The 26320-nt window shown below is 38.7% G+C and overlaps 1 protein-coding gene across 13 annotated transcripts in view; it reads left to right on the top strand.

The window, feature by feature from the left end:
* The window catches only part of ARNTL2 (aryl hydrocarbon receptor nuclear translocator like 2), a 195791-nt gene that overhangs the window by 85861 nt on the left and 83610 nt on the right, over nucleotides 1–26320 (top strand). For 10 of the 13 annotated variants that reach the window (XM_021092151.2, XM_084956486.1, XM_021092159.2 and 7 more), the window contains 7 exons: nucleotides 13840–14080; nucleotides 14567–14673; nucleotides 14826–14976; nucleotides 16344–16402; nucleotides 18159–18267; nucleotides 21893–21971; nucleotides 24717–24825. In XM_021092151.2, coding sequence (XP_020947810.1) covers nucleotides 13840–14080; nucleotides 14567–14673; nucleotides 14826–14976; nucleotides 16344–16402; nucleotides 18159–18267; nucleotides 21893–21971; nucleotides 24717–24825 — 855 coding nt within the window. Of the gene's footprint in view, nucleotides 1–13839; nucleotides 14081–14566; nucleotides 14674–14825; nucleotides 14977–16343; nucleotides 16403–18158; nucleotides 18268–21816; nucleotides 21972–24716; nucleotides 24826–26320 lie in introns of all 13 variants that reach the window. The other 3 variants (XR_002344063.2, XR_014803684.1, XR_014803683.1) reach the window with 2 other exon arrangements.

The raw sequence follows: 26320 nt of genomic DNA, 5'->3' as shown, positions 1-26320 counted from the left end.
ATGGAACATTCTCTAAGATTGATTACATCCTAGGCTACAAATCAAGCCTCGGTAACTTTAAGAAAATCGAAATCATATCAAGCATCTTTTCTGACCACAGTGCTATACGACTGGAAATCAACAACAAGAAAAAATCTGCAAAAAACACAAACACGTGGAGACTAAACATCGTGCTAGTAAACACTGAAGAAATCAAAGAGGAAATAAAAAAAATACCAAGAAACAAATGACAGCAAAGAAATGACACTCCAAAATCTATGGGATGCAGAAAAAGCAGTTCTAAGAGGAAAGTTTATAGCAATACAAGCCCACCTCAAGAAACAAGAAAAAGCTTAAACAACCTAACTTTACGTCTAAAGCAGCTCAAGAGAGAACAGACAAAACTTAAAGTTAGCAGAAGGAAAGAAATCATAAAGATCAGAGCAGAAAGCAGTGAAATAGAAACAAAGAAACCCATAGAAAAGATCAATGAAACGAAAAGCTGGTTCTTTGAAAAGATCAACGATATTGATAAACCCTTAGCCAGACTTAGCAAGAAAAAAAGAGAGAGGACTCAAATCAATAAAATTAGAAATGAAAAAGGAGAAGTTATGACAAACATTGCAGAAATGCAAAGGATCATGAGACAATTATATGCAATTATATGCCAATAAAACGGAAAACCGAGAAGAAATGGACAAATTCTTAGAGAAGTACAATCTTCCAAGACTAAACCAAGATGAGATAGAAAAGATAAACAGACCAATCACAAATACTGAAATTGAAACTGTGATTAAAAAACTTCCAACAAACAAAAGTCCAGGACCAGATGGCTTCACAGGCAAGCTCTATCAAACATTTAGAGAAGAGCTAACACCTCTCCTTCTGAAACTATCTCAAAAAATTGCTGAGGAAGGGACACTTCCAAACTCATTCTATGAGGCCACCATCACCCTGATACCAAAACCAGACCAAGATATCACAAAAAAAGAGAAAATTACAGGCCAATTTCACTGATGAACATTGGTGCAAAAATCCTCAACAAAATACTAGCAAACCGCATCCAACAATACATTAAAAGGATTGTACATCATGATCAAGTGGGATTTATCCCAGAGATGCAAGGATACTTCAATATCTGCCAATCCATCAGCGTGATGCACCACATTAACAAACTGAAGCATAAAACCCATATGATCCTCTCAATAGATGTAGAAAAAGCCTTTGACAAAGTCCAACACCCATTTCTGATAAAAACCCTTCAGAAAGTGGGCACAGAGGAAACCTACCTCAACATCATCAAGGCCACATATAACAAACCCAGAGCTAACATCACTCTCAGTGGTGAAAAGCTGAAAGAATTCCCGCTGAGATAAGGAACAAGACAAGGATGTCCACTCTCACCACTACTCTTCAACATAGTTCTGGAAGTGCTAGCCATGGCAATCAGAGAAGTAAAAGAAATAAAAGGAATCCAAATTGGAAAGGAAGAAGTAAAACTATCACTATTTGCAGATGACATAATACTATACCTAGAGAATCCTAAGTCTCTACCAGAAGACCGTTAGAGCTCATCCATGAATTTGGCAAAGTCTCAGGATACAAAATTAGCACACAGCAATCGACGGCATTTCTATACACTAACAATGAAAGAGCAGAAAGAGAAATTAGGGAAGCAATCCTGTTTACCATTGCATCCAAAAGAATAAAATACCTAGGAGTAAACCTACCTAAAAAGACAAAAGACCTGTACTCTGAAAACTATAAGACACTGATGAAAGCAGTCAAAGATGACACCAATAGACGGAAAGACATACCATGCTCGTGGATTGGAAGAGTTAGTATTATCAAAATGACTGTACTACCCAAGGCAATCTACAGATTCAGTATGATGCATATCAAATTACCAAGGACATTTTTCACAGAACTTGAACAAAATATTTTAAAGTTTGTTTGGAAGCACAAAAGACCCAGAATAGCCAGACATCCTGAAAAAGAAAAATGGAACTACATAGCAGCAGTCATCAAAACTGTATATAGTACTGGCACAAAGACAGACATATAGATCAGTGGAACAGGACAGAAAGCCCAGAATTAAACCCACACACCTGCAGTCAACTAATGTATGACAAAGGAGGTAAGAACATACAATGGAGAAACGACAGCCTGTTCAATAAATGGTGCTGGGAAAACTGGACAGCTACATGTAAAAGAATGTAATTAGAACACTCCCTAACACCATACACAAAAATAAACTCAAAATGGATCAAAGACGTAGATATAAGACCAGATACTGTCAAACTTTTAGAGGGAAACATAGGCCAAGCACTCTCCGACATAAACCACAGCAACATCCTCTCAGATCCACCTCTTAAAGTAAGGACAGTAAAAACAAAAATAAATGGGACTTAATGAAACTTAAAAATTTCTGCACAGCAAAGGAAACCCTAAACAAAACAAAAAGACAACCCACAGAATGCTAGAAAATCTTTGCAAATGTATCGACTGACAAGGGATTCATCTCCAAAATTCATAAACACCTTCTGCAGCTCCATACCAAAAAAACAAATAACCCCATCAAAAAATGGGCATAAGATCTAAACAGACAATTCTCCAAAGAAGATATATGGATGGCCAAAAAACACATGAAAAGATGTTCAACATCACTCATTATTAAGGAAATGCAAATCAAAACCACTATGAGATACCACCTTACACCTGCCAGAATGGCCATCATCAAAATGTCTACAAACAATAAGTGCTGGAGAGGGTGTGGAGAAAAATGAACCCTATTACACCGGTGGTGGGATTGTAAATTGGTGCAGCCACTGTGGAAAACAGTATGGAGATTCCTCAGAAAACTACACATAGAACTACCATTTGGTCCAGAAATCCCACTCCTGGGTATCTATCCAGAGAAAACCATGACTCAAAAAGACACATATACTCCATTGTTCATTGCAGCACTACTTTCAATAGTCAAGACATAGAAACAACCTAAATGTCCATCAGCAGAGGAGAGGATCAAGAAGATGTGGCACATATACACAATGGAATATTACTCAGCCATTAAAAGGAACGAAATACCGGCATTTTTAGCAACATGGATGGACCTAGAAATTATCATGCTAAGTGAAGTCAGACAATGAGACACTAACACCAAATGCTATCACTTGCACGTGGAATCTGAAAAAAGGACAGACTGAACTTCTTTGCAGAACAGATGCTGACTCATAGACTTTGAAAAACTTATGGTTTCTAAAGGAGAGAGGTCGGGGTGTGGGGGGATGCTGGAGGTTTTGGATGGAAATGTTATAAAGTTGGGTTGTGATGATCATTGTACAACTATAAATGTAATAAATTCATTGAATAATGTTAACAACAAAAAGAGGTTAAAGCCAAAAAAAATAAAATAAAATAAAATAGTAACCAACAAGGATCTATTGAATATCCCAGGGAACTATACTCAATATTTTATAATAACCTGTAAGGGAAAAGCATCTGAAAAAGAATGGATGCATATATCCATATGTCACTTTGCTATACACTGATAAAAGTGAAACCGTCAAGACAGGTCATAACTTTACTCATTTTTTAGTGATATGAGTGACTTTGCTGAAATAGTAATTTTTAATACTGGAAGATTTTGGGGTTTTTTTTTTGGCTTTTTTTTTTTAGGGCCACATGTGGAGGTTCCCAGGCTAGGGGTCTAATCAGAGCTATAGCTGCTGGCCTACACCACAGCAACAGCAACACCAGATCTGAGCCATGTCTGCGACCTACACCACAGCTTGCGGCAATGCCAGATCCTTAACCCACTGAGCGAGGCCCAGGATCAAACCCGAAACCTCATGGTTCCTAGTTGGATTTGATTCCACTGGGCCATGCCAGGAACTCCGATACTGGAAGATTATTTACCCAATTATTTGGTGGTATTCACTGTTTAACAACTGCCTTTAAGTTAAATCTTCATTTAACATTTTGTTCATTGCTTTATAGGTCAGGAAAACAAACAATAGATCAAGCCCCAACTTAGCTTTGCTAATTTCTTTGATGTAAATAGTCACCCTGTGGCTAATTTCAAGCTACCAACATGAAGTCATTGAATGTGGAGTAAGGAAGGGATATACAATAACACACAATTATATGGTATCATGTTCGAAAATTTTTTTCAGTAAACGTTTAGTAAGTGCACACTGTGGGCCAAACACTATTTTTTTTTTTCGGTCTTTTTTCTTTTTGCCTTTTCTAGGGCCACTCCCATGGGATATGGAGGTTCCCAGGCTAGGGGTCGAATCAGAGCTGTAGCTGCCAGCCTACACCACAACCACAGCAACTCAGGATCCGAGCCACGTCTGCAACCTACACCACAGCTCACGGCAATGCCGGATCCTTAACCCACTGAGCAAGGGCAGGGATCGAACCTGCAACCTCATGGTTCCTAGTTGGATTCATTAACCATTGAGCCATGATGGGAACTCCCCAAACACTATTCTATATGCTGGAGCCAGAACAGTGAACAAAACAACCTTGCTGAGTGATTAGTGCTATGAAGAAAAAGAAAACAGAATAAGACATTAAATTTAGAGCCAGATCTTAAAACACTTCTTCACAGTGTGTTAAAACATGGTTTTATACAATCACAAAGCATAATTAATTATACTGATTAAGTGCTATGTATTATAATTTTTACAGAATAAAAAAATTCCCACTAATAAAATTTGTTCTAAAAACATTATTTTTCATCTTTTCTCTTATTTAAAATTTTAGTTTTGTGTTTATAAAACACATATTAGTACCAAAGTAGGTGTATATAATTTATATACATGACGGGTGCTTGCAGGTTTTTTTATGGCATGCAAAGCAAATAATGTTTGAAGGTCATTACTTAAGAGATTAGAGAAAGAACAGATGAGTCTCAAGAAGCCCATAGGTACATCTCTGCACCTTTAATAAAGACTCCTAACCTAATAGTGAGGAAGAATGTTTGTATGTTGTATTAGGTTCTGAGGGAGCTACGTGACCATTGTCATCACTGCAGTTAACTCATGAAGTACTAAATCAGACACCTTGGGTCTGCCCTCCTAAGACCACAGGAAGGCCAAGTCATATAGACCAACTGAAAAAAGCTCAGGAAACCTGTCGAAGGATCTGTTTCCCCATAAGGCAGACCCTACAGGATGATCAGTGGAGATATGAAAGATTTAAGAGGGCATCTTGGTGATATGCTTCTCCACCATAATGCCAGTTTATTCCTGAATTGAGACATGCCCCAGATGGAAGAGAAGATTGGAGCCTGTCAAGCCTGTAGCTCAGGCACCTGCCCAGCCTCCCTGGAGGCTTCCCAGACTCAGATCTCCAACACAGAATACCAGCAGCAGCAGCACCAGACTACCCTGCTGGAAGGAAGGGAGCATGCAAGCCTATCAGCAGATCCTAGAGGCAACACCTCTTTCCAGGAAACCTTCCCTGACACCCTCCCCTTTCTGGTTGGCTTGAGTTTCAAGTACCCACTTTTGGTAATCCATTTATAATCCTGAGCATCTTCCATATTTACTGCCCTTTCCTCACTGTATTGAAATTTTATTATTATTTTAATATTTGCTTGCCTTACTAGACCGAGACCTTCATTTCTCCTTCCATGGTGCCCAGCACATAGCAGATCCTCAGACATTTATTGAAGCAACACATGACCATCCTCTTGCCCTTTGTTCCTGATTCACTCAACGTACGATTGCACTTCAGTCTATAAGAACAGTGAACAATCCAGTGAAATGAGCTACCTCATCATGCTTTTGTTCACCTAAGAAGCAATTTAAACTATTGCTTAAATTGCATGCAGAAGTTCCAGGGCCAGGGATGGAACTCAAGCCACAGCAGTAACAATGCTGGGTCTCTAACCCATTGCTCCACCAAGGGAACTCAAACTATTTTAAAAGATTTTACTCCTGGATTTCCCTACATGGTTCAGTGGTTAAAGAACCCGACTAGGATCCATGAGGTTGCGGGTTCAATACCTGGCCTCACTCAGTGGATTAAGGATCTGGCATTGCCGTCAGCTGTGGTATAGGACAGATGTGGCTGTGGTATAGGCCGAAAGCTGTAGCTCCAATTTGACCCCTAGTTTGAAAACTTCCATATGCCATGAGTGTGGCCCTAAGAAGCCAAAAAAAAAAAAAAAAAAAAAAAAGATTTTACCCCAGGAAATTTCTAGCAAATACTGTGGGCTAAATTGTGTCCTCTAAAATTCATAAGTTGAGGGCCAGTGTGGTAGTATTTGGAGATGGGAGCTTTGGGAGATAATTAGCTTTGGGTGAAGTCATGAGGGTGGGGCCCTCCAGATGTGATTGGTGCCCTTATAAACCAGAGGGTCTGCTGTGAGCACGCAGGCAGATGGTAGCTATCTGCAAGCCAGGACAAGAACCCCCACCAGAAACTCAACTATGCTGCCATCCTTGTCTCAGAATTCCAGCCTCCAGAATTAAAAGGAGGTAGACATCTGTTGTTTAAGCCCCTCAGCCTGCAGTGGTTTGTTATGGGAGTCCCAACTAAGACAGCAAACAGCTTGGGTCATCTTCCCTAACATAATTCTCTGCAGTGGGAGCTAAAGAAACCTGGGCCTTGCTGAAAATAACTCTATGTTGATTAAATTGGCCTTTGATAATCTGACTTGAAATATGGAACTACAAGTCACAAATCAATGATAGGTACCTTGTCTGCGCTCTTTCTTCTATCACCTTAGATTTTTCCTTTCCTTTCAAATTCTAGGACAGCACATGACTGAATATGTATGTATAGTCACTCACTGATAATGATCTTAAAAGAATAATACTTTCTGTGTCTGGTCTTTCAAAAGATATCAAAAGGAAAATGAGATGTCCCTGTGAAACCACATGGTACTGTGATAGCATTCTGAAGCAGTCTTGTAAATATTAAATTTTAACCAAAAGCACATGTGTATAGTCATAGGTTTAAAAAAAAATCTAAGCAGCATTCTTGAAGAATATAATAATCAAACCTTATTCCTTCCATGTAGTTTCTAAAAGGATTTTTTTTTTCCTGGCAGCACCAGCAGCATGTGGAAGTTCCCGAGCTAGGGACTGAACCCATACCATAGCAGCGACCTGAGCCGCTGCTGTGACAATGTTAGATCCCTCACCCACTGCACCACAAGGGAACTCCATATATGTTTTTATTTAATATCATAAATTTTAGAGATTTCTAGAAGAGGCAGGGAAAACTTTTTTCCTTTGAAATAAACATCAATAATCCTCCTGCAAAAATACAGATATTTGAAGAATATCTGGTAAATGGTCAATGATAGCCAATTTCTAGCTGAATTCTGAGATGAGCTAAAGGAATTAACATATCTTTAAGTCCCTCCAGTGCTTCAGGTACTTATACTAGTTTCTGCCTTACAACAGCCATGCTGGTGGATAGGTTCTAGGATGGAGTAGAAAGGGCCTGGGCTCTGAATTCAGTAGGGTTTTAATGTCAGGTCTGCTCCTTAATAACTCTGGGACCTTAGGCAAATTCCTTTCCATATATGGAAAATGGTATTATGGACTGAATTGTGCCTCCCCAAAAATTCACATGCAGAAGCCCTATGTGTAAATGGGGCCTTTAGAGAGGTCAGTAAGGTTAAGTGAGGTCCTAAGAGCGGGGCCCTAACACCATATGACTGGCATCATCATAAGAGGAGGAGGAGACAGCAGGGCTGCAGAGGCACAGAGAGAGGCCACATAAGGACACAGTGAGACATCGGCTGTACACAAGCCAGAGAGAGGCCTCGGGAGAAACCAGACCTTCCAACACCTTGATCTTGGACTTCTAGCCTCCAGAACTGTGAGAAAATAAATTCCCGTTGTTCAAGCCACCCAGTTTGTGGTATCTTGTATTGCATATGGCAGCCGGAGCAGACCAATACAGTGGGTGAAATAATAGCACTCTGTGTGACTTGGTTAGGATTACATGGGGCCAAGGCAGTGCTTGGCTCCTAGGAAGCACTCAATACGTAGAGGCCCTGATTTGTGGCTCAGAAAGAAGAGAAGGAAAATAAAAGAGCGAGAGGAGAATCAGTAATTATTTAAAATCCGTATGCCCAGCACTTTGCCTAAGTACCTACTTTAATCTGGGTAACACTCCTGTGCAAACCATCCCAGTCTCTTGCATGAGAGAACCCAAGCCTGAGAAGTTTCTGTTACTTGTCTGAAGTCACATTGGAAGTGGCAATATCAGGAGTCTGGCTTTAAAAATCTGTATTCTTTCCACTCTGCCTGGCCACCTACTGGGGTAGTTTCCTAGATGCCAAAGGTGATTAATGAAAGAAATGCATTCTAGATGATTTCTGCAGCAGACACACAGCCAGGGGGTGGCTCGTGCTGCAGAAACCCACACATGGATATTCGTGCCCACACCACGCTGAGCCACACAGATGCCTACAGTCAGAGTCCAATAATCTTTTCAAAAAGGACTTTTTTAATCTGCTCAGTTATGGGACCAAGCATTCACTTAACACACGCCATACTCTGTGCCAAAGGCACGAGGCCAACTTGGCCTAAGGAATGGTGAGGGCACGTGTTAGTCATCAGCATGGCCCTTCCTCGCAGTGAAAGAGTTGGAAGTTGGGGAGAACTGTGTGTGTAGACAGATGCCTGGAGCAGGATAAGGTAACCACCCATAGAATGTAAACCTGATTGGCCACGTGGACGACTTCCCACTCGTGAGACACTTTTGTATTCCACGTTAACCAAAGGGAGTGTCGGTCAAGTGAAATGATTGTACTTTGCATATAGTTGCTACTAAATTGTTCTTTCCGATAATTAGCCAGTGGCACTCACCTTCTGTTAAGACGGCTCCCTATTAAGGAAGAAAGACTGTAGTTAATAAAGATGTTTTTCTTCCCTTTTTACCATAGCATGAGAGTTACATTTCAATTTTTAAATTATTGGTTAAGACTATTTTTTAGAGCAGCTTTAGGTTTACAACAAAATTGAGAACTACAGAGACTTCCCATTTACCACCTGCCCACACATGTATAGCTTTCCCCATCATCAGCATCTTCCATGCGGAATGCCACATATATATTTTTTAAACCAAGGATAAAAGCTGCCTTGACACATCATAATCATCCAAAGTCCATTAGTTTACCTTAGGGTACACTCTTGGTGTTGTACATTCTGTGGATTTGGACAAATGTATGGTGACATATATCTATTGTTCTAATACCATACATAGCATTTTCACTGCCCTAAGAACCCTCTGTGTTCTGAATATTCATCTCTCCTGAAAACTGCCCCAGCAATCACTTATTTTTTGTCTCTAGTTTCTTTCTTCTTCTTCTTCTTTGTTTTTGTTTTGTTTTGTCTTTTTTGGGGCTGCACCTGCAGCATACAGAGGTTCCCAGGCTTGGGGTCAAATCAGAGCTGTAGCTGCCGGCCTACACCACAGCCACAGGAATGCCAGATCCTTAACCCACTGAATGAGGCCAGGGATTGAACCCACAACCTCACGGTTCCTAGTTGGATTCGTTAACCACTGAGCCACACAGGAACTCCCTCACCTTCATTATATTTAAATTTAAAAGAAGAAAGGAGTTCCTGTCGTGGCTCAGTGGAAATGAATCTGAATAGTATCCATGAAGATATGGTTTCCATTCCTGGCCCTGCTCAGTGGGTTAAGGATGCTGCATTGCCATGAGCTGTGGTGTAGGTCGCAGAAGTGCCTTGGATCCCAAGTTGCTGTGGCTGCAGCATAGGCTAGCAGCTGCAGCTCCAATTTGACCCCTAGCCTTGGAACTACGTGTGCCGCGCGTGCAGCCCTAAAAAAGACAAATAAAGAAGAGAAACTAGGAAACACCCCTTCTTATGCTAATTGAAAATGAATTTAGGATTTATAGAAAGGCTATTTCTCAAAATTGGCCATGAGTCACTCAAATGGGGCTTTGTTATATTTGGGTATGTTTGAGATTTTCCATAATAAAAAAGTTTTTTTAAAAACATTATTTCTGGGAGTTCCCATTGTGGCTCAGTGGGTTAAGAACCCAACATAGTCTCTGAGGATGGGAGTTCAATCCCTGACCTTGCTTAGTGGGTTCAGGATCCAACATTGCCGAAGGCTGTGGTATAGGCCAGCAGCAGCAGCTTCAATTTGACCCCTAGCCCAGGAACTTCCATATGCTGCAGGTGTAGCTGTAAAAAGAAAACCAAACCGATCAAAAAAAAAAAATTATTTCTACCCTGATTCTAACATGAATGTCATGGATTCAAACTTTCAAAAAGCTTTTACGACAAGGATAAGATTGCTCATGTATCTCCATTGTGAAATCAAAGGCTGATGCATGATGGATGACTGTTACCAAATAACTTAGGTATTTCTTCCATGTATTGTGGGAAGATAATGAGTAATTCCATTGGCTTCTTGTGCAAGGGTAGCAGATGCTGTCAGAACCTCATGACATCTCCTCAGGCCACTTGGCTTCCAGGGTCCAACAATTGTGACTCTCTGCTTGACCTCTTTCTCTGGTCCTTAGAGACGGTTCTGCCTGCACCCACTGACTCAGGGAAGCTGACAGATAAATATCCTCGCTCTCTTTTGCTGAGGCCCTTCAGGCCACATAACTCTGAGGTTCTCGTCCTCCATATTTTCCCAGAATGCCCCTAGGCAATTTAGCTTCAGTTTCCTAAGGTCGTGACTTGGAAAATGTATCTATCATGAGCTTCTTTGGCTTCCCCATCTCACTTCCCTACTAGAGTTCCCTGGAAGCACCTCTCAAATATACTTCCTGTACTTGAATTCTTGTCTCAGGATCAGCTACTGTGAGAATTCAAACTAACCAACAAGATACCAGGTTGAGAGACCTAGCCTGCAACTGGTGGAATAAAATTTTCATAAAGAGATGTCCTATAAATTAAGGCAGTGTTTGGGTTAATATAGATTTTTTTTCTCTTAAAATCATGGAGTAGATTGCACATGAATCTACCCTGTGGAGCTGATATAAATAGCTAGTTTGGTGAGGATTGGGGCCTATGACCCCAATATTTAGGTACAAGTCTGAAGAATTCTTGGAATAAGAGGATATTTAATGGAAATATTTTTAACTTGAGCTAATCAATCCAGTGGGTAAGAGTCCATCAGTGGATGGAGTTATGCAATCCTGACTAGAAATCTGCCAACTGAATAGTCAAGGTGAGAATCGAAGGACTGATTAAGTTGGAAATTGTTGGTCACCCCATTGTTAGAGAAGAATTGAAGTAAAAGGCTTAAGTTCTATGCGAGATTCCATATATAAATGAAAAACATTTTTCAGCCTATATTTTCAGTTGAGCAGAGTATTTTTAGTATCACTTGTAAATTTGCAAGCATCATCAGAAATACCTAAGTATATAAGCCTTACAAAGTTATTTTTTTATGGAAGTAACTTCAGTTTACAGCACTATTAAGTGTCATGTGAACTACATTATATTTCTAGTTCTGTATACACTACAGTGTGCTTCCCACCAAAAATTTAGTTTCCATCTGTCACCATAAGTTGATCCCCTTACTCACTTTGCCTTCCCCTCTTCCCCTGCCCCATCTCCTTCTCCACTTCACAGGACCATTTATTGAGGTCCTGTCACCTGCCAAGCTGTGTGCTGAGCCTCACACCCACTATCTCACTTGGTCCTCTCAGTAACCCTGTGAAGTAGGACGTGTTAGAACCCCCACTTTGCAGAAAAGTAAACTGAGGCTTGGGAGGTTACCCCCCTGCCCAAGGTCACACAGCTAATACTTGCCCGAGCAGTGTGGGACCTTGGGCCTCCTTGGTGCTGGTAATCCCCACTCTGGTAATCCCCACTCTGTTCTCTGTATGTATGCGTTTGTTTTTGTTTGGTTTGGTTGGTTCATTTGTTTTTTGCTTTTATATTCCACATAAGTGAAATCATATGGTATTTGTCTTTCTCCATCTGACTTATTTCACTCAGCATCGTACCACTCATGTTGTTGTCAGTGTAAGCCTTGTAATTTTCAGAGCCATCTAGTTTTGTTAGTATGAATGAAAACCTTATATTTATGCTTATCTCAATTTTTAATTCCTTTAAAGTATCTTGGATGTTGGGTAAGGTAAAGGGAGGAGCCCAGATTTCTTATTGAACTACCTAAGTTGATGGTCGTGCCACTCAACAGGAGAGGGAATAACTGAAAAAGACTTGGTTTGGAGTTGGAGGAGATAGGGACTTGTAATTTAAGGCATCTGTGGCCTGCGGAGGGGCTGACAAGGACTAAACTCTCTGTTCCCCGCATTATCCTCCAGCCACTTCCCCATCAGAGACTATGCTTCAGTCCCCTCTGTCTGCTTGCTCTTGACTCTGTTTGTACTGGCTGTTCCCTCTGACTGAAACACTTCACCCAGGGAGCTCCTGTTTGAACAGCTTCCATGACAGAGGTGACTTCCATGACTACCATCAAATACCACCAAATTAGTGGTTCAGAAAGGGCGCTCTGGAGCCAGCCTGTCTCCATCCTTCTCTGCTGTGACCTTGGCAGTAACTCTCAGTTCCCGAAGATAATAGGGTAGTATTAGACTCTCTCATAGGACTATTAAGATTAAATGAATTACACAATTAGAGCACGTAAAACAGAGCATGGCACATAAAATGTTCTCTACATCATTGTTATTACTACTAGTTGCCATCTTATAAGATATCATCTTCCATTAACATTAAAAAAAATGATTTGTAATAGCAGTCTTACCAAGTAGTGCCAATTTAAAACAAGGACTGTTCTGTTTTTTTCTAAATCTTATCACAAGCAACTGTTTTAAGTAATTTTTACCAGCTTTCTTCCCCCTTTTTAAGTTTTTTTTTTTTTTGGTAGACTGCCATAATCTCTATATTGCCTATCTTTTATACGATTATGTTTTCTTAAGCATTTCCCGATATTCAAGCATATGGATTATTTCCAGTTTTTTATTTTTCTGGTTGGATGTATTTGACAAGCTTTTTTCTTGTGAGTTAATTGAGATTTTTCTAAAAAGTGAAATCTGAGTCAAATTTTATTTTTGCACATTGTATTATAAATGTCTCTAAATGCTTTTATAGACTATTATAATCTTATGTATCTATCAACCATTATAAATGCTAACATAAGAAATTTAAGAATATGCACATAATTGTTCTTTAAATTTGTGAGAATAAGTTAAACATACCAAAATTTAAATAAGCTAAGAGCAAGGAAGCATGAAGTTTATTTTTTTCTAACGTACAGATTATAACTTAAAAAATTCTCTTGGCAATAATGAAATAGCTGTAGACCTATTTAAACTGAAATTAAAACAATCATTTTGATGTGGTACATAATAGTTTAGTTCTTAAGAAATATAAACCATTAAGTATAAAGTTGTTGGGAGTTCCTGTTTTGGCGCAGTGGAAATGAACCCGTCTAGTATCTATGAGGATGCTGGTTCAATCCCTGGCCTTGCTCAGTGGATCAAGGATCCAGCATTGCCATAAGCTGTGGTGTAGGTCACAGACTTGGTTCAGATCCCATGTTGCTGTGGCTGTGGTGTGTGCCATCAGCTGCGACTATGATTTGACCCCTAGCCTGGGAACTTCCATATGCCGAAGGCGCGGCCCTAAAAAGCAAAATAAATAGATAAAGTTGTTAAGTAAATATGATTGATGATTTTTTTCAACACAGTCCTATTCTCTTTTCATATTTAGCATATGTAAAGAATATTTCATAGCACAATTATAACTACTGTAAATGTCAATGTAACAATTTTAAGAATTTATTCATAATGATTCCAAAGCTTTTAAACTGTTTTTTCAGTTTTAAGGAGATATAACTGACAGTTGCTCTTTTTTTAAACCTTTGAATTAGATTACAGAAAATTCTGTACTGTTCACTGCACTGGTTACTTAAGGAGCTGGCCTCCGAATATTGTTGGAATGGAAGAAGAAAGGGATGCTAAGAAAGACAGTCGTAATTTTACCTGCCTTGTTGCCATTGGAAGATTACATCCATATATTGTCCCACAGAACAGTGGAGAGATTCAAGTGAAGCCAACTGAATTTATAACCCGTTTTGCAATGAATGGAAAATTTGTCTATGTTGATCAAAGGTAAACATTTATGCCGCATAGTGATTAGAGTTCAATGGGATATCTAAGGCTGTTAAAGATGTGGCTTAGTAGCTCTGCTGGATTTTTTTTTAAGGCTTTAGAACAGCAAATAAAGTTTAAATGAAAAAAGGATATGCATATATTAGTAAATTTGTTCAAGCCAACTTGTAAACTTGAAATATTTATTAGCCAATGGTGCAGAAATGGGGTGCCATCTGTGGACACAATTTTATCAGTGAATGGTAGGAATAACATGGCCTGGACTGAGTGGGAGGCCCCTGGAGTAGCCTGGTGCCTGGGTGTCTATGCTACTTTGCAGCTCTCCTCTAGGTCTAGGGCATCCAAAGGGAGCCCAGTGATGCAAATGGGTTATTCATCCTCTGGTCCACTTCTCTACTCCCCTGACCAGGTATGGACCTATAGTATAGGATTCTGGAAGGGAATTCATTCACCAATTCTGAACTTTATTTTCAATTTAAAAACCAGGGCAACAGCAATTTTAGGATATCTGCCTCAGGAACTTTTAGGAACTTCTTGTTATGAATATTTTCATCAAGATGACCATAGTAATTTGACCAACAAGCACAAAGCAGGTATGCATTGAGTGGGGTCTGGTTTTGGTACTTTCTAATTACAGCTTCAACTCTTAATTTTCATTCCTGTGAAATCTGAAGCTTGAATTAATCCCTAACGGATTGATTTATATAGTGGTAGACTGTTGTGCTGATTGTCTTTTCTTGTTAAGTTCTACAGAGTAAAGAGAAAATATTTACAGATTCATACAAATTTCGAGCAAAAGATGGCTCTTTCGTAACTTTAAAAAGCCAGTGGTTTAGTTTCACAAATCCTTGGACCAAAGAACTGGAATATATTGTGTCTGTCAACACTTTAGTTTTGTAAGTAATTTTTTATGTTGTTAAGACCTTTATATTAATTTCAAATTGAGTATCTTTGTTTCCCTCTTTTCCTCTTGCTAAACCATTAAAACTGTATGATCCTCTGGCTTTATAACTTGAGTATAATGCCATTTGCAGCAACATGGATGGACCTAGAGATGATCACACTAAGTGAAGTAAGTCAGAGAAAGACAGAGACCACATGATATCACTTATATGTGGACTCTAAAAAAAGATACAATGAATGTATTTACAAAAAAAGAAATAGACTCAAAGACATAGAAAACAAACCTATGATTGCCAAAGAAGAAAGAGGGAGAGAGAGAAATTGGGAATTGGGGATTAACAGATACACACTCTTTATAAAATAAACAAAGGCCTACTGTACAGCATAGGGAACTATATTCAATATCTTGTAATAACCTATAATGGAGAAGAAACTGAAAAAGAACACACAAACACACATAGATAAAACTAAATCACTTTGCTCTATACCTGAATTACTATAAATCAATTCTACTTCAAAAAAATCTGTATGATCCTCCAGCTTTATAACTGAGTATATGTTTTGAGTGATTCATTCACTGTTCTTTGCTGTTAGTTCTCAGAATTAAGCTAAACATTTGCCCTTCTGTAATAAATTCCTTTTGGCTTAGTATAAAATATGACAGTAAATGCATTTATTCAGGCAATGTTTCCCCCTACCTTTCATGGCTTTCTCTTGTCCTTCCAGAAAACACTCTGGATATGGCTTAATACTATTTATAATTGTAAGAAATTATTTTGCCCTCAACATCATTTTTGCATGTCCCCTCATTTAAGCCTTGGGACTTCATGTGCTTGTGCAAAAGAGCTTGGCTGAGTGATGAGCACAAATCCAGCCCATTCACTGCTTCCCAAGCCCTGGTCTATGGCCATATGGCCTGAAGGAAGAACCAGCTTTCCCTGATTTGCTCAATATGCTAGCATGGCCCTGTTCCAAGTATCATTTTTTCTTTCTCTTTGAAACGGCTAAGGTTTCATCAAACCAATTATATTTCCTTATCTACAAAACTAAGTTTAAAAAGACTCCCCCAAATCTTAGTAGCTTTACAGAAGTATCCTCTATAATTTTTTACTTCTTATCATTAGTATTCAAACTGAGAGATTGTCATTGTGAGAACATGTATTATGGTAATACGGCATCTAGCAAGAGCACTGATACTTAGCACATCAATTCCTCAATCTCTGGTAGTGACATTAACAGTATGGGCACATAAAACATAAATGGGTCAAGAACTGATCATTCAAATACATGGAGCTAAATGTAGTTGCTTTAACAATTTTCTTCACCTTAAAAAATCCCCTATGGTGTTTCTTAATTCTAGGGGACATGGTGAGACTGGAAAAGCACCATTGCTTTCTTGTAGCTGTCAATCATCAGAAGGTAAGTTTAGCTTTGGTGATGGAGAGTTATTATAAGACTGTTATTACCAAGTTACCATCTTTTTCTGTCTTGGAGAGAGAAAATTCTCAAGGTCAAGTTGAAAAGACTTCAGTCAGTTGAGTTATCCTCCTCAGAATTCCTTTAGTTACTTTGGCCACATTTCTTTTTTTGTCTTTTTGCTATTTCTTTGGGCCGCTCCTGCGGCATATGGAGGTTCCCAAGCTAGGGGTCCAATCGGAGCTGTAGCCACCGGCCTACGCCAGAGCCACAGCAACGCGGGATCCGAGCCGCATCTGCAACCTACACCACAGCTCACGGCAATGCCGGATCGTTAACCCACTGAGCAAGGGCAGGGACCGAACCCGCAATCTCATGGTTCCTAGTCGGATTCGTTAAGCACTGCACCACAACGGGAACTCCTGGCCACATTTCTATTATGATCTACATAGTGTTGCAATTAGTTGTTCACTTCCTGCCTCACCGCTTGACTGAATCCTTCAAGATTAAGAATGGTGTTTTTCCCATTGTCAATCTCCAGCAGTGAGCGTAGTTCCTTGTACATTAAGGCACTCAAATATCTGGTGGACAAATTAATGAAAAGCATTAAGGGGGATTTCTCTTAGTTCTTCACCACAGGGATAGGTTAATGTATTTTTTTGTATAAAGAAAAACTAAAATATTAGGAAATATAAAAATATTATTCAGCCATTAAAAAAATGAAATATCACCATTTGCAGCAACATGGATGGACCTAGAGATTATCATATAAAGTGAAGGATTAGGGGAAGATAGCTATCATTTATATGTGGAATCTGAAAAAAAACAACAACAACAACAAAAATAAATAAACAGTACAGGAGTTCCTGTCATGGTGCAGCAGAAATGAATCCAACTAGCAGCCATGAGGATGTGGGTTTGATCCCTGGTCTCGCTCAGTGGGTGGTGGGGGATCCAGCATTGCAGGTTGCAGACACAGCTCGGATCCCCCATTGCTGTGGCTGTGGTGTAAGCTGGCAGCTGCAGCTCCGATTTGACCCCTAGCCTGGGAACTTCCATATACCTTGGGTACAGACCTAAAAAGCAAACAAAACAAAATAAAACAAAACTGTACAAATGAACTTATTTACAAAAGAGAAACAGACTCCCAGACATAGAAAACACACCTATAGTTACTACAGGAAAGACGGGGGGAGGGATAAGTTAGGAGTTTAGGATTAACAGATACACACTATTATATACAAAATAAACAACAAGGATTTATTATATAGCACAGAGAACTATATTCAGTACCTTGTAATAACCTGTAATGGAAGGTATAGGTTATCTTATAGTAGAAGAGAATCAGAAAAAGAATGTATATTTGTACATGTATGTGTAACTGAATCACTTTGCTGTACACCTGAAACGAACACAGTATTATAAATCACCTATACTTAAATAAAAGAAAAACATAAAGTCATAATACTCTGGCTTTAGTGTGGAGGTTAAAGTGGAAAGGAACTGTCTGTACTCAAGGGTTACAGGTCATGATCGAACCCTCAATGGCTTTCCACATATTTGATTCACATCATTCTTCATAAGCATCTTAAAACAACATGAATTATGTTTGAAATGAATATTTCTAACATTTTAGGATGCAGCTAGTCTATTTCTTTTAAAGAGGGAAATAAGAAATATATTTGAATCAAAAGATATTGACCCAAGTTACACACTTTTTAAAGTCCTTGGTTGACTTTTTCTCTTTGTTATTTTTTAGGATCCTCTAGACAGTCCTGTATTAATGTGCCTGGAATGTCTATGGGGACAGTACTTGGTGCTGGTAGTATTGGAACAGATATTGCAAGTGAACTTCTGGACTTACAAAGGTAATGTTATTGCTGCAAATACTTTCACAAGTAAAATTGTCATCATATTGACAAAACTGTATTAAAAAAACCAATAGGTTTCTTAAATGCAAACGATGACCAGTTCAATAATATAATGGAAGAGAAGATCACCTTTACAGTAGCAACTAAATTTGGAAAGTCCTTTGTAAAACATCACACAAAATCCAGATTTCATTAAGAAAAAAAATGGATAAATTTAATTGTATAAAAACTCAATTTAAACATAACCGAGACCATTAGAATTAACAAGGTTAAAAGACAAATTATAAATTAGAATGTATGTGTATTTCATATAATGAAATGCACTAATTATCTTAACATAGGAAGAGCTTTGTAAGGTAAAATTAATGAATTTTATGTTATATTAAACTTTCTATATCATAAATTTTATGTTAACTTTATATGAACTTTATGTGTAGTATAAAGAATAAAGTTATTAAATAAATTTTTCAAATACCTCAATTATAAAAAAGGTTGAAGAGAGGATATGAATAGAAGAAAATAGAGGAAAAACTTTAAAACTTGCTCATCCCCACTCTTAGTTAAAATTATATGTATACAAAATTAAACAATCATGAGAACCTTTTTTTCATTTAGGAGTTGTCAAAGATTTGAAGGTTCGATAGTATTGGTGAGAATATGAGGAAACAGTGTATCTTACACTGTCCATGGGGTATAAACTAGTGCAACCGCTTCAGAGAGCAATTTGATATCTCCCATCAAAGATATAGGTATATATAATCATAGAGTCAGCAACTCTACTCCAGGAGAAAATATTTTTACACAACCACACAAAGATCCATGAACAAGACTGTTCCTTGCTGCACTGTTTACAGTAGTGATTTAAATATTGAAATATTTGGAGTTCCCATCATGGCTCAGTAGTTAAAGAATCCAACTAGGAACCATGAAGTTGTAGGCTCGATCCCTGGCCTCGCTCAGTGGGTTAAGGATCTGGCATTGCCGTGAGCTGTGGTGTAGGTTGCAGACGCGGCTCAGATCTGGCATTGCTGTGGTTCTGGCGTAGGCTGGCGGCAACAGCTCCAACTAGACCCCTAGCCTGGGAACCTCCATATGCTGCAGGTGCAGCCCTAGAAAAGGCAAAAAAAAAGGAAAAAAAATTTTAAATATTTATCACAACCATAACTTATTATGGCATATATCCATACAATGGAGTACTCTGTAACAGTTAAATATTAGGTAGCTCTATTTATGCCAATATGGAAAGAGTTTTGTATGGTTACTAGAAAAAAGCACAGTAGTAGAACAAAAGAATGACATGTATAATAACCCACTTCTATAAGACAAAAGAAAGGTATGTGAGGAATGTGTGAATATGTGTATATATGGGCCCATAACTGCTCATCTAAAACCCTTTAGGCCAGATAGGTTTCAAACTCAGAATTCCTCTGGATTTTAGAAAGACAATGTTTTTGAATTCAATTTTTAAGAGGTATGCGTGATAACCCCCAGAAAACAGTTAAATCATGGGTAACACCGCATAATCAATTAAATTAGTATTTCTGGAATGAGAAGTGTCTACAATTTAAATGGTGAACGGTCTGGGAGGAGAGGGGATGTATGAGTTTGGGTTAAATATATTTAATAAGATTAGAAAAGAACAATTACGGAAGTTGTTTGGTGAGTGTATGATATTTCGTTACATTTTCTACTTTTATATCTGTTTGAAGTTTTCCATAATAAAAGCTTAAAAATGTATTTCTGGATTGAATTGTAAATGTTTGTACTAAATAGGGCAAAGTTTGACCAAAAGATTATCCCAAGTAGGATTAGAGTCCAAATTCCTTCATATGCATGTAGATATTTCTCACATCGTTTGCTGAAAAAACTGTCCCTTCCCCATTGAATGGTCAATGAAGTTAATTTGACCATATATGCTGGAAGGGCATCATAAAGAAAGTGGAAATGAGCCAGTCATTGCTAGATGGGTATCATTAGAATGTCCAGGATGCAGAATTCCTGTCGTGGCTCAGCAGTAATGAACCCAACTAGGATCCATGAGGATGCAGGTTCGATCCCTGGCCTTGCTCAGAGGGTTAAAGATCTGGTGTTGCCATAAGCTGTGGTATAGGTTGCAGACACAGCTCAGATCCTGCATTGCTGTGGCTGTGGTTCAGGCCAGCAGCTGCAGCTCTGATTCAGCTCCTTGTCTGGGGACCTCCATATGCTGTGAGTGCAGCCCTTTAAATAAAAAAAAGAATGTCCGGGATGTAGTGGGGAGAGCTTTTATGTATGGAGGCACCTCAGCCAGTGCAGTGGAGGAGTGTGGAAGAGAGTGTGTTGGTTTTACCAAACATGGAGATTCATTGAGAAAGGAGTCAGATTGCTGAGCAACTGAGTTTTAACTCAAAGGGACTTTCAACTAAGTTGAAGTCAACTAGTGGATGGACTTAAATAGCAAATTTCTGCCCAGTGGACTAATACAAAGAAAGTCCTATTTCAGAAGATTAATCAGTGCATGGTAGGAGGTATAGTTTTCATCTTTAAGACTAATTGAGCTGGAGGGGATTTTAAACCATGAACCGCAGAATGGGAAGCCAGCCAAGCTATTTATGTTGACTGCCCTATGAAAAATCCTCAAGTGATGTCACCAATCTTTTTATCTATGTTTCCTAACTAATTCATTTCATTCCTCAGATTTAATTTCTCCCTCTATAACTTCTTATCAGCTGCCTTCTTGGGAATACATAAGGACATAAAGTTATGTTTATGCCAGAATCACATAATTGAGCATTTAATAATATATGACACTGTCAGTTTTACACAGTCTTGAAGAGACTTATGACCAAAGCATATGATTATGTTTATGTCTTTATGTATTCCATTGATATTTGTATCTGGGGATGACTTATTATAGTAAAAATATGACACATTTGGAGTTTCTGTCGTGGTGCAGTGGTTAACGAATCCGACTAGGAACCATGAGGTTGCGGGTTTGGTCCCTGCCCTTGCTCAGTGGGTTGACAATCCGGCATTGCCGTGAGCTGTGTAGGTTGCAGACGCAGCTCAGATCACGCGTTGCTGTAGCTCTGGTGTAGGCTGGTGGCTATGGCTCCGATTAGACCCCTAGCCTGGGAATCTCCATATGCCTCCAATGTGGCCCTAAAAAGACAAAAAGACAAAAAAAAACAAAAAACAAAAAAACCCCCACATTTTCCACTTCAAAAAAAGGGTTTCAGGATGTTAGGAAATTTTATTTTACTCTTAGTTCTGCTTTTCATGTATCTTGATAAGGAATAGATTCTTGATGTGAATGCTTATTTTGAACTGTGTCATCATTCCATTATTTTGCCACATGCTGTATTAAGACAGGTAATGTGATTTACTTAAGAGCTTTCACCTCAGAGTTTTATGTTGCTATTTACTATAGAATGTTTTCAGCACTGCGTAGTCAAAAGTAAGTTTGGCACAGAATGAAAAATAAGTTTGGCACTGAACGAGTCAGTCTGATTATGAAAATTGTCATGATATTTCATCTCATGTTCCTCCCTGTATTTTTACCAGTAGATTATGTATTCAGAGGAGAAAGTTTTTCTGAAATATATATAGACACATAAAATGTTTTATGTGTCACTTTTTGAAGGTTACAGTCTTCATCATCCCCTGATGATTCAAGTCCAACAGATTTATTGAAAGATACTCACACCATAAACTGCAGGAATGTAAGTACCATCGTAACTGATAGTATTCATGAAATAAATGGACAAAAAATTTTTTTCCACCATGATTGTTTCTTTTGAGAAAAAAAGCCATCCTGTAAAAAAATGAAGTCTTTCTAGCTAGGCTCATAATTTTTAGGAGGCAATGTACAATAGTAGTTAAGAGTGAAGTCTCTGGCAGAGGAATGGATAAAAGAAGATATGGTACATATATACAATGGAATATTACTCAGTCATAAAAAATGAAATAATACCATTTGCAGCAACATAGATGGACTAGAGAGTATCATACTAAGTGAAATAAGTCAGACAGAGAAAGACAAACATCACACAATATCACTCATATGTGGAATATAATTTAAAAATGATACAAGTTAGAGTGCTGCTGTGGTGTGGGTTACAAATCCAACTGCAGCAGCTCGGGTCACTGTGGAGGCACAGGTTCGAATCCTGGCCTGGAGCAATGGGTTAAAGGATTTAGTGTTGCCACAGCTGTGGCATAAATCGCAGCTGTGGCTCACATTCAGTTCCTGGCCCAGGAACTTCCATATGCTGCAGGTGTGGCCATACAAGTTTTTTTTAATGATACAAATGAATTTATTTACAAAACAGAAACAGACTCACAGATCTTGAATTCAAACTTACAGTTACCAAAGAGGAAACATCAGGGGAAGTGATAAATTAGAGGAGTTTGGGATTAAGATATTTACACTACTATATACAAAATAGATAATCAACAGGGACCTACTGTATAGCACAGGGAATTGTACTCAATATTCTCTAATAACCTATTTGGAAAAGAATCTGAAAAAGAATCAGTATATGTATATGTATAAATGAATCACTTTGCTGTGCACCTGAAATGAACACAACATTGATAAATCAACTATACTCCAATGTAAAATAATTTTTTTTTTTAAAAAAAGTCAAGTCCCTGAAACCATTCTTTCTGTGTCCAAGTTGTGATTTAGACACTTACTGCTTGGGTAACCTCCTGTTTGTTATTTGAACTTTGCCCCTCAATTTCCTCGCCTGTAAAACAGGGATTAATAATAGCACCAGTCTCTTGGGGTGGTATGTAAATGAAGTGATTTAATACACAAACAAAAACTTCGCAGTGCCTGGGACACAATATGTGCTCAATAAACCATAGCTATTATTATTGTTATTTTCATAGATTGCAATTTGGTGGATTAAATGTACTCTTTATGGTCTGGAAAAAAGTTCAAAGGGTATAAGTTACAAATTAGATAGTACATACTATTTAATTCAGTTGAACAAATACTGTTTAAAGTGCACTGTTGCATATACAAAAATGACTAAACATAGTACTGAATATCTGACTCACATATCATTACTTAACTCCCATACAGTATAATTCTGATATATCTCACACAACAGAAAGCTCTAAAGTAGGTATATAAACTAAGTGGTATAACAATATAGGAGAAAAGAGAAAATAAATCTGACCAGGATCAAGAGGGAACTTGAAAATATCTTTTTTATACTAATATAGACTTTGGACCTAGTATTTTCAAGATTTATTTATATATTTAGCAAACGTTTATTTGGTACCCATTTTATCCGAGACAATAAACTAGAAACAGGGATTTAAGTCCTTGTAACACAAAAATCTCCAAGTAGTGTACATTAAATAGGCATTCTGTGGTAAAGTTCATCAATTTAATATGATAATATAGGTAAATGAGGGTTTTCTTGTTTTTTGTCTTTTTAGTGCCGCACCGGCGGCATATGAAAGTTCCCAGGCTAGGGGTCTAACTGGAGCTACAGCTGCCGGCCTATGCCACAGCCACAGCAACTTGGGATCCAAGCCACGTCTGCAACTTACACCACAGCTCATGGCAACACTGGATCCTTAATCCACTGAGGGAGGCCAGGGATCGAACCCACACCCTCATGCTTCTTAGTCAGATTTGTTTCCACTGTGCCACGATGGGAACTCCTTTTGTTTTTGTTGTTGGTAAATGAGTTCTTGATGAGATGCATTGAGGATTAGATTGTTTGCCCTGTAACTAATTAACAGTATGACAACTTGGTAAAAGTCTCCAGTTTAATCCATTCCCTACTCCAAAGCAGTATTTCCCATTGTAGTTTCATATGAAGGGTAGTTTTACCATCATTTTCTTTTTCTTTTGACAGCTGCACCTGTGCCATACAGAGGTTCCCAGGCTAGGGGTCTAATTAGAGCTGCAGCTGCAGGTCTATGCCACAGCCATGGCAATGCCATATCTGAGCCACATGTGTGATCCATGCTGCAGCTTGTGACAATGCCAATCCTTAGCCTACTGAGTGAGGCCAGGGATCAAACCCACGTCTTCATGGACACTATGTCAGGTTCTTAACCCACTGAGCTACAATGGGAACTCCCCGTTTTTTAAAATTGTAATAGCTTTTCCTTCTTAATCCAAAACTTTTCCTTATATATATAATTCAATTATGGTTGTGAATAATATGGGGGCTTTGGAATCAAGTAGACTTGGGTTAGAATCATGGCTTCAACATTTTGGGCATCATACTAGCCTCTTTAGACCTTAGATTCTTGACCTCCCAACATTTGTAGCATGAAACAAGGTGATGCTTGTGGAATGCTTAGCTCAGAATACTCAGAGTAAATGCAAGCTGCCATATTATTAATGTCAGTGGGGACAGGCCCACATCTGAAAACTGCTAAGATGTCTTTATTTCATTCAAGCAGGAAACTTACTATTTCTTATTCTACCCTTTCAGATGTCAAGTAAGGAGTTGACTACACTAAGTCATTCTGAAATAGGAGAGCAAGAGGCTACAAAGCAAAACCAGAGTGCTGTTGTTCCCCATAGTCACGAACCACTCCTTGGTAAGTTTTCTTTGGCAACTTCTCACCCTTTTGGTTTTTGAAAAACTCTTAATCACTGTATTTTCAGGCTTAGGGAATTTTTAGCAATGCAAATAGCTTTAAAACTAAGATTTTCCCCAAAACTACAACGAGGTATCACCTCCCACCAGTCAGAATGGCCATCATCAAAAAGTCTACAAATAAATACTGGAGAGGCTATGGGAAAAAGGGAATACTCCTACACTGTTGCTGACAATGTAAATTGGTGCAGCCACTCTAGACAACAGTAGGTTTCTTAAAAAGCTAAAAATAGAGCTATGTATAATCCAACAATCCCACTTCTGGACATAAACCCAGAGAAAACCATAAATCAAAGAGATACATGTACCCCAGTGTTCATTGCAGCACTATTTACAAGAGCCAAGACATAGAAGCAACCTAAATGCCCATTAACAGATGAATGGAAAAAAATGTGGTACATATATACAATGGAATATTACTCAGCCATAAAAAGAATGAAATAATGCCATTTGCAGCAACTTGGATGGACCCAGAGATTATCATTCCAATGAAGTAAGTCAGAGAAAGACAAATATATGATATCACTTATATGTGGAATCTTAAAAAAAGATACAAATCAACTCATTTACAAAATATACAGACATAGAAGACAAACTTATGGTTGCCAAAGGCAAAAGCAGTGAGGAGAGATAAATTAAGAGTATGTGATTAGCAGATACAAACTACTATATGATAAATACAAGGTCCTACCATATAGCACAGGGACTATATCCAATATCTTGTAATAAACTATAATGGGAAGGGGTGGAAGAGAAGAGGGCGGAGTAGTAGGATGTGAGGCTCACCTACTCCCACAAATACTTTGAAAATCCATCTACATGGGGAACTATTTGCATAGAACATTTGCTGAATACTCACAAATGACCTCAGGATTCTGATAGAGCAAGAAAAACTTCAAGAGACCTAGTAGGACAAAAGAAAGAAGAAAAAGAAAAAAATGAGAAAGGAAGCAGGATGGGAACTGCACCCCAGGAGGGAGCTGGAAAAAGGAAAATCCTCTAGACCCTGGGAAGTCCCCCCACCAGCAAGGGAGATCAGCCAGGACAGAGGAGGAACTTTAGAGTATTGGAGAAGAACACAGCAATTGATGTGAAGCAGTTAAAATGGGAATGGTCCTCCACAAACAGTAAGGGCTACTGCCCTGCACTTCCAAACCACATGCTGGTATGGGGACTCCGGCTTTAGAGATCAGACTCAGAGAGAGGGCTGGGGCTGGCTACATGGGAAAACAAAAGTTGGCCATGAGGAGACAACCTGGAGGGACTGGAGTCTAGGGTAATCATATTTGAGGGTGTAAGCTGAGGAAATGTGGTCGGGCTTGGAGGCCAGGCACCATTGTTTCGGGGTGCAGGAGGGAAGTGGCAGGATCCACTTTAGCCTTGTTCCCTGTGCGTGCTCTCAGGCTTCAGGACACTAACTGCTCTAGCTCCAGGAG

The sequence above is a fragment of the Sus scrofa genome, chromosome 5, assembly GCF_054392235.1.
Source record: "Sus scrofa isolate SSC_HxYL_T2T_F1_AM1 chromosome 5, Sscrofa_HxYL_maternal_Yorkshire_Landrace_v2.0, whole genome shotgun sequence".
NCBI lineage: Eukaryota > Metazoa > Chordata > Mammalia > Artiodactyla > Suidae > Sus > Sus scrofa.
This window is presented reverse-complemented; position numbering and strand designations above follow the sequence as displayed.